Raw genomic sequence first — 9,272 nt, 5'->3', positions numbered from 1 at the left:
AGGTGGTAGAGTAGACGTGATGATGGGCGCATGCGTGTACATGCATGCGTTGGTTTTATCATGCGGTGAGAACGAGCGGGTGGGGGTTGCTGGGTCCCGCGAATCAGTGGCGTGCGGTAGGGTAAGATATTGGGTGAGCATGAGCATTTGAGAAATCGTGCAGCCCCAGCAGCCGACCGGTGGGCGGCTGTGGCGACTCCGATGGGACCGAGCAGGCAGGGATAGCAGATGGAGAGCGTGGGAGCGGGCGGTCTAGAGCCATATCGTTTAAAGAAACAGTTTGACTACGATGATGTATCCATCATGTTGGCTTAGGCGGCATGGTTTGATATTCGGCTGCCCAAGTTACATCCTACCTCGTGGGCAGGGGACATTTTGTGTCACCCAATGGTAGATGACAAGGACCAGCCAAAAATCATCACCATTATGTGGTTTATATGGCATTCACGGAACAGAATTAAGCATGATCGGGAGGGTCTTGATCCTATGATTTCCTTGCGATCCATCAAGGAGACACTAGCTCTGTTGGAATTGCCACGTAGTGCAGCAAAAATTCTACCAGGTTATGGTTGAAAGCCACCGGACCCGGGCATTGTCAAGATTACAACAGATGGGGCTATCAACTTCGAAGATAATTGTAGCGGTGCGGGTGGCATCGCTCGATCCACTGCTTCATACCTGGGGGCATGGTGTAAACCGCACCTAGGGATCACGGATCCACTCATCGTGGAGGCATTGGCAATGCGTGAAGGGGCTCGATTCGCAAATCTTCAAGGACTCACGCATGTGATCATGGAGTTAGACTGCCTGGAGTTGGTGCAATCAGGAATACTCGCCACAATTCTCGTTCAATTGTGCCTCCTATCTTACTTGAAATTGGAGGGCTAGTTAGCAATTTCTCTATGTTTATTGTACTTCATATAAATCGTTCGGCCAACGTTCCGGCTCATCTTTGTGCTAAACATGCCCGCACATTGAATGTGACCGAATGTTGGCTCGATGTGATACCTAGCTTCCTAGTGACCAGCTTGATGGCTGATTGTCCTAGGTCTGCTGTGATTTAATAAAGCTTTCTTGATTGCTGCAAAAAATCTCTTAAAATAGTCAAACCATTATATGCACAATAATTAATTCTGGCACCACATAATAATCTTTTTTTAGGACACATAATAACCTTTCTTCGTTTAAAATCTTGATGATACCCGACACTTTTCTGCATGAATCAGTTACAACATATTCAACGAGATTTAGTTATATGGAACTTGAATACGAGTAATATTTAGTGAGCATACATATGCTTTATTATATACTTATAAAATATTTATAAAATATAATTAGTATAATAAAATGGTAATGAATTTCACTGCAAAAAAAAGAGAATGGAAATGGATTTCACCGGGAAAAAGGAATGAAAATAGATTTTACCGCAAAAAAGGAATGAAAATGGATTGTTACATGTTGATGTATATCTCTCCTATCCATGGTTTGCATGTTGAAAGAAGTACTAGATAAGTACTCCTTTTTAGAAATTCACACAAAGTCTTTTTTACATGAGTATATAATTTCTACAGATTTTCATATCGAGTATACATATACTTCTTTTTAGTGAATATATATTACTTTCCTTTTTAGAAACAAAATGAATGTGAAGATTTGTTCAAATCAAATCGTAGCGTACTCGGTGTTCAAAAATTAAATCAAATCGTAACGCCTTGTATACGTGATCGAGCACCATCGAATTGATACTGCTCCAAATATTTCATGTTTATTGCAAAGCAACGGTTGCCATGCAAATTACCGTGCCCGCCCCCAGAAAATACAAAGAATACAGATCGGGAAAAGCACGGCGTGGCCCGGTGGCCATCAAGGCCGCCGGAAGTTTGCCTTGATGGTCTGCACGGTGTGCGCGTCCGTGAGCAGCGTCTTGGCGACGAGATCGTCGGGGAGCGCCCCGGCGAAGAGCGAGTTGCCGAGGAGCACCAGCCCCGGGTTCTGGCTGCTGAGGGAGGCGTAGAGCGTGGCCGGCGCGGTGCCGTTGTTGTAGAGGAAGTGCACGAGCCCCTGCGGCACGGCGAAGACGTCGCCCTTGCGGAGCACCTTGGCATAGAGCTTGTTGTCCGGGTAGGAGGAGACGAAGCCGAAGTAGACGGAGCCCTCCAGCACCAGCGCCGTCTCCGCCGCCCTCGGGTGGTAGTGCACCGGGAAGACGCCGCCCGGCACGACGTCGAGGCGGACGTGGGACTCGCCCAGCGTGTTCAGGCCCGGGATCTGCACCTGGTTCGCCGTGAACCCGAAGCGCTTGCTCGTCTTGCCGCCCGGCTTGTCCAGGCCGCCGAAGAGGAAGTCTTCCGCCACCACCGCCGCTGGGTCCTTGCACGCCACCCCGTTCTCGTGCACTGCAGGTACGCGCACATCACCATGATGATCACATAGAAACTGAAGAGCTGCCGCAAGCACGGCGTTTATTTTTCCGTACCTTTGGACGTGGGGTCGGCGACGCAGAAGTCCTGGAGAGGGTTAGGGTCGAAAGCGTCGACATGGCCGGAGCCGAGAGCGACGACCGTGAGCACCAAGAGCAACGTCGCAGCAGCCATGGCGAGCCTTCTCGATCAGCAAAATGTGCAAGGAGCGACGAGTGCAGCGTATTGACTAGAGAGGACTCCGCTATATACTGGTAGTATGATGCAGGGACGTTAATGGGCTCCCATGCATGCGCAGGCAATATTTTGGTAGTATATTATATCATACCAATGCGATATTCGCACACTTATGGCCTTCAATTTGTAGGAGGGAAACTTATATGAAGAAAGATTTAAATCCTTAATCTTTTGAAGAATATTTAAATCATTAATTAGCTTTTACGATTGCAAGTCGAATTTTAGGTTCTCAAGGACGTTTTGCGGAGTAGGCCGCTAAGACGACGTTTCACCAACTTGATGGGCCCATATTAGAAAAAACTTGATGAGCCTACCGTGTGCTTACAAGAAAAAACCTAGTGGGCATGGGCTCTTGTGGTGTGATATCATTTCTTTTTTGTTGCTGTTGAGGGGAAGTGGGAGCAGTTCCTTGTAGCACGGTTGTTCTTCCAAAGGGTATCAAATATGTTGTATAATCTTTAAAAAAGATGAAGTATGGCATTATACTCCACTCAGTGTGTTTATTTTTCGCGTATACTCTAATGCTTACTTCACTTATGAATTACTTCAGGCAATGTGCCATGTAGAGATAGGGATGGACAAGGCGACTTTTTACATATTGATTTTTTATTTACGAAATGGGTCGGCAAAGTTTCCCTCGGTCCTGTTAATTAAAGTGAAAGAGTAGATCATGATAGAAGTAATCAAGAAAACAAAATCAAGATCATAATACACAAACAACCGTAGTAAAACAATCAATCAGAGGAATTACAAGACTAGTACAATTTTCATTGTAATCTTAATTTGACTAGCCGTTCCGCGTCCAGTTTGTCTTTTCATTGAACTGGTCGTTTTCCTACACAATTGTCAGGTCTACTATGCCCTCTGGGTGTGTTTCTTAAGAAAAAAAAGGCCCATTGGTTATTATCCATCAGCGGTGCGTATGTCACTATCACTAATAGAAAACATGGCTACCGTTCGGGCTTGGCCATCCCATTACTCCCGGTTCTTCAAGAACCGGGACCCATGGGGGTATTAGACCCGGTTCGTGAGCCCAGGGGGCCGGCCGGGGCCTCGTGGGCATTGGTCTCGGTTCGTGTGGAACCATTTGTCCCGGTTCAAGCCACGAACTGGGACCAATGGTCCTCGCTCCTGGCCCACAACCATTGGTCCCGGTTCGTGGCTTGAACCTGGACAGAAGGGGGATCTTTAGTCCCGGTTCATGCCATGAACCGGGACAAATAACTTGCCTATATATATCCACCGCCGCGGCAGAGCACTCCAGTGCTCTATTTTTTAAATCCGGCGAGGAGAGGGCGTTTGGGTGCTCTAGTTCACCTCATATGCACATGAGGTGTTTGATGAAATGCCCGAACCACACTAGTTAAGCTTTCTCCTCTCAAAGCTCGACCTATGAGCTTCAATTTTTTTTTTGAGATTTGTCTAGATTTAGCGGTCCGTCATGCCCCGTCCCCGTTTTCACGCCGTTGATCGCCCGCGCCGATCTCGTCGCCGGCACCATCGTGGTGAGCCTCTTGTTCTTATCTTCTTTCTGATACTTGTCTGATTTTCTTACTTTAGGTAGATATTTGTCTGATTTTCTTACTTTTGACACACATAATTATATATATTGCGCGCAGATGAACCGGCAATGGATGTATGGTGACAGACACACCTCCAAGTACATTAAGGGCGTGCATAATTTTCTCGAAGTGGCTGAGGCAAACAAGCAGAATGGTTTTATGTGTTGTCCATGCACTAAATGTGGGAATACGAAGTCTTACTCTGACCGGAAAATCCTTCACACCCACCTGCTTTACAAGGGTTTCATGCCACACTATAATGTTTGGACAAGGCACGGAGAAATAGGGGTTATGATGGAAGACGGCAAAGAAGAAGAGGACGATGACAACTATGTGCCCCCTGAATACGGTGATGCTGCAACGGGGGGAGCTGCTGAAGATCAAGAGAAACCAGACGATGTGCCCGATGATGCTGCAATGGGGGAAGCTGCTGAAGATCAAGAGGAACCAGACGATGTGCCCGATGATGATCTCCGCCTGGTCATTGTCGATGCAAGGACGCAATGCGAAAGTCAAAAGGAGAAGCTGAAGTTCGATCGCATTTTAGAGGATCACAAAAAAGGGTTGTACCCCAATTGCGAAGATGGCAACACAAAGCTGGGTACCGTACTGGAATTGCTGCAGTGGAAGGCAGAGAATGCTGTGCCTGACAAAGGATTTGAGAAGCTACTGAAAATATTGAAGAAGAAGCTTCCAAAGGATAATGAATTGCCCGACAGTATGTACGCAGCAAAGAAGGTCGTATGCCCTCTAGGATTGGAGGTGCAGAAGATACATGCATGCCCTAATGACTGCATCCTCTACCGCGGTGCGTACGAGGATTTGAACGCATGCCCGGTATGCGGTGCATTGCGGTATAAGATCAGACAAGATGACCCTGGTGATGTTGACGGCGAGCCCCGTAGGAAGAGAGTTCCTACGAAGGTGATGTGGTATGCTCCTATAATACCATGGTTGAAACAACTGTTCAGAAACAAAGAGCATGCCAAGTTGATGCGATGGCACAGTGAGGACCGTAAGAAAGACGGGAAGTTGAGAGCACCCGCTGACGGGTCGCAGTGGAGAAAAATCAAGAGAGAGTACTGGGCTGAGTTTGCACATGACCCAAGGAACGTATGGTTTGATTTAAGCGCGGATGGCATTAATCCTTTCGGGGAGCAGAGCAGCAATCACAGCACCTGGCCCATGACTATGTATGTATAACCTTCCTCCTTGGATGTGCATGAAGCGGAAGTTCATTATGATGACAGTTCTCATCCAAGGCCCTAAGCAACCCGGCAACGACATTGATTTGTACCTAAGGCCATTAGTTGAAGAATTTTTACAGCTGTGGAATGGAAACGGTGTACGTGTGTGGGATGAGCACAGACAGGAGGAATTTAACCTGCGCGCGTTGCTGTTTGTAACCATCAACGATTGGCCCGCTCTCAGTAACATTTCAAGACAGACAAACAAGGGATACCACGGATGCACGCACTGTTTAGTTGACACCGAAAGTATATACCTGGGAAGCTGCAGGAAGAATGTGTACCTGCGCCATCATCGATTTCTTCCGACCAACCATCAATGTCGAAAGAAAGGCAAGCATTTCAAAGGCGAGGCAGATCACCGGAAGAAGCCCGCCATGCGTACCGGTGATTACGTACTGCTATGGTCAATGATTTACACGTAATCTTCAGAAAGGGTCCCGGCGGACTAGTTGTTCCGAGTGACGCTGAGGGACACGCACCCATGTGGAAGAAGAAATCTATATTTTGGGACCTACCCTACTGGAAAGACGTAGAGGCCCACTCTTCGATCGACGTGATGGACGTGACGAAGAACCTTTGCGTGAACCTGCTAGGCTTCTTGGGCGTGTATGGGAAGACAAAAGATACAGCTGAGGCACGGGAGGACCTGCAACGTTTGCACGAAAAAGACGGCATGCCTCCAAAGCAGTATGAAGGTCCTGCCAGCTACGCTCTTACCAAAGAAGAGAAGGAAATCTTCTTTGAATGTCTGCTTAGTATGAAGGTCCCGACTGGCTTCTCGTCGAATATAAAGGGGATAATAAATATGGTAGAGAAAAAGTTTCAGAACTTAAAGTCTTATGACTGCCACGTGATTATGACGCAACTGCTTCCGGTTGCATTGAGGGGGCTTCTACCGAAAAACGTCTGATTAGCCATTGTGAAGCTATGTGCATTCCTCAATGCAATCTCTCAGAAGGTGATAGATCTAGAAATCATACCAAGGCTAAGGAGTGATGTGGTGCAATGTCTTGTCAGTTTCGAGCTGGTGTTCCCACCATCCTTCTTCAATATCATGACGCACGTCCTAGTTCATCTAGTTGACGAGATTGTCATTCTGGGCCCCGTAATTCTACACAATATGTACCCCTTTGAGAGGTTCATGGGAGTCCTAAATAAATATGTTCATAACCGCGCTAGGCCAGAAGGAAGCATCTCCATGGGCCATCAAACAGAGGATGTCATTGGGTTTTGTGTTGACTTCATTCCTGGCTTTAAGAAGATAGGTCTCCCTAAAGCGCGGTATGAGGGGAGACTAGCTGGAAAAGGCACGCTTGGAGGGGAGACAATAATATGCAGGGACGGATATTCTTGGTCTCAAGCACACTACACAGTTCTACAGAACTCTACCTTGGTGACCCCTTATGTCGATGAACACAAGAATAGTCTGCGCTCCAAACACCCGGAGCAGTGCGACGACTGGATTACATGTGAACACATCAGGACTTTCAGCAGTTGGTTGGAAACACGTCTCAGAGGTGAAAACACTATTTGTGAGGAGTTGTACTCATTGTCCAGGGGACCATCTTCGACTGTAATGATTTGGAAAGGATACGAGATAAATGGGAATACATTTTACACGATCGCCCAAGATCAAAAGAGCACCAACCAAAACAGCGGTGTTCGCTTTGATGCAGCCACCGGGAGGGGAAAGGACACATATTATGGTTACATAGTGGACATATGGGAACTTGACTACGGAGTAGATTTTAAGGTCCCTTTGTTTAAATGCAACTGGGTCAATCTATCAGGAGGCGGGGTACAGGTAGACCCACAGTACGGAATGACAACAGTGGATCTGAACAATCTTGGGTACACTGACGAACCGTTCGTCCTAGCCAATGATGTGGCACATGTTATCTATGTGAAGGACATGTTTACCAAACCGAGAAAAAGAAAAAATAAGGAAGCGAATACATCATACGATGAGCCAAAAGCGCCACATAGTTCTTTCAGGAAAAAGTGACATCGTGGGAGTGGAGGGCAAGACAGACATGTCCGAAGATTATGAAAAGTTTCATGAAATTCCTCCCTTCAAAGTCAAGGCTGACCCAAGCATCCTGATAAATGATGAAGATTATCCATGGTTATGGCGCAATAAGGAAAGGACACAAGCGAAGAAAAAGTGAAGACTTTCTCCACAACTATTATGATGATACCATGCCAACTTTCAACCTTTTCGTAGTTCATTTGAAATGACTGTTGTAACAGACAAGTTTCCGTATGAATTCCTGATACTTCGAAAGAGATTATCCGTTTTGTACATGAAGTGCATCTAGTTTTTGCCGTAACCCTCTCAACTTTCTTGCACATGCTATGTGGATGAAATGATGATACCATGCCAACTTCCAACCTTTTCAGAGTTCATTTGAAATGCTTTTAAATTTCAGGGTCTTATAGCTCAAAATAATCAGTAAATGCATGAAAAATAACAAATGAAGTCAGAAAGGGTTGGAAATTGATGATGTGGCTTTGAATGGTGCATTTTGAACACACAAAAAGTCAGGAGTTCAAATAAGTTTAAAAAATGAAATCCATGTGTAACAGATGAGTTTCCGTATGAAACCCTGATACTTCGAAAGAGATTGTCCATTTTGTACACGAAGTGTATCCAGTTTTTCCCATAACCCTCTCAACTTTTTAGCACATGCTATGTGGGTGAAATGATGATACCATGCCAACTTTCAACCTTTTCAGAGTTTATTTGAAATGCTTTTCAATTTCAAGGTCTTATAGCTCAAAAAAAATACCAGCAAATGCTTTTGTAAAACTCTAATAGCAAAAGGAATCAACTAAAAAGCTTTTATAAACATCTAGTATTTTTTACACTAAAATTCAATAAAATTTATGCAACTAAAATTATCAAAGTATTTTCTGTTCAAAACATGAAAAGCAGAAATAAATATCATAAAGAATTTTTTGTTAGAAACTTTAGTAGCAAAAAGAATTGTCATAAATTTGGAAATTAATGGAGTAACAGAAAGATTATAATTATTCTGAGCTAAAATAAAAAAGAATAAAGCAAAAATCAAAAGAAAATAAATAATTCAAAGCAAAAATAAAATAAAATAAAAAAAGTGCCACCTAAAGGGCCACCGCGGCCTGAATACGACTAGAAACCTAACAATGGGCCAGGATTTAGGCCCGCAGTTGGCCCAATAGGCCCATGGGCACATATAGTGCGTTTAGGCCTGTAAGCCTGCATTTGAGAGGAGTTCGAGAGGGCAGCGGGACTGGGGCTTATAAACCACTGTCGAGCTCCCTCGGCTAGCGAGGTGGGACTAAACTATCGTGCCACGATGCGGGCACCACAAGGCCTTTAGTCCCGGTTGGTGGCACCAACCGGGACTAAAGGGATGCATTGGTCCCGGTTGGTGGCACCAACCGGCACCAATGCCCCCCCCCCCCTTTAGTCCCGGTTGGTGCCACCAACCGGGACCAAAGGCCTCTTTTCAGCAGCCCAGCAGAGGCCTTTGGTCCCGGTTGGTGGCACCAACCGGGACTAAAGGGGTGCATTGGTCCCGGTTGGTCTCACGAATCGGGACCAATGCTTTGCCTATATAAGCAGCAGTCGTGAAAATTTGGTTCAGTTCGTTCTTCCCCGCTCGACGCCGCGAGGCTTCCCGTCTCCGCCTCGCCGTCGCCGTCGTCGCCCCGCGCCGTCCCGCGCCGACCCGTGCCGCCCCGACGCCGTCGCCGCGCCCCGCCCCGCGCCCCGTGCCCCACGACACCGTCGGCCCCTGCCCGTCGCCGCCCCGCCCCGC

The 9,272-nt window shown here is 46.5% G+C and overlaps 1 protein-coding gene across 1 annotated transcript; it reads right to left on the bottom strand.

Annotated features, from left to right (window-relative positions):
• Positions 1–1,745: 1,745 nt before the first annotated feature.
• LOC123162834 (germin-like protein 5-1) lies at positions 1,746–2,735 on the bottom strand. The gene is made up of 2 exons (XM_044580591.1): positions 2,477–2,735; positions 1,746–2,396 (listed from the first exon to the last, which is right to left on the bottom strand). Exons 1-2 carry the CDS (start codon positions 2,592–2,594, stop codon positions 1,864–1,866), a joined length of 651 nt encoding a protein of 216 aa, XP_044436526.1. The 5' UTR covers positions 2,595–2,735; the 3' UTR covers positions 1,746–1,863.
• Positions 2,736–9,272: the final 6,537 nt, after the last annotated feature.

Source organism: Triticum aestivum, chromosome 7B, assembly GCF_018294505.1.
Source record: "Triticum aestivum cultivar Chinese Spring chromosome 7B, IWGSC CS RefSeq v2.1, whole genome shotgun sequence".
NCBI lineage: Eukaryota > Viridiplantae > Streptophyta > Magnoliopsida > Poales > Poaceae > Triticum > Triticum aestivum.
This window is presented reverse-complemented; position numbering and strand designations above follow the sequence as displayed.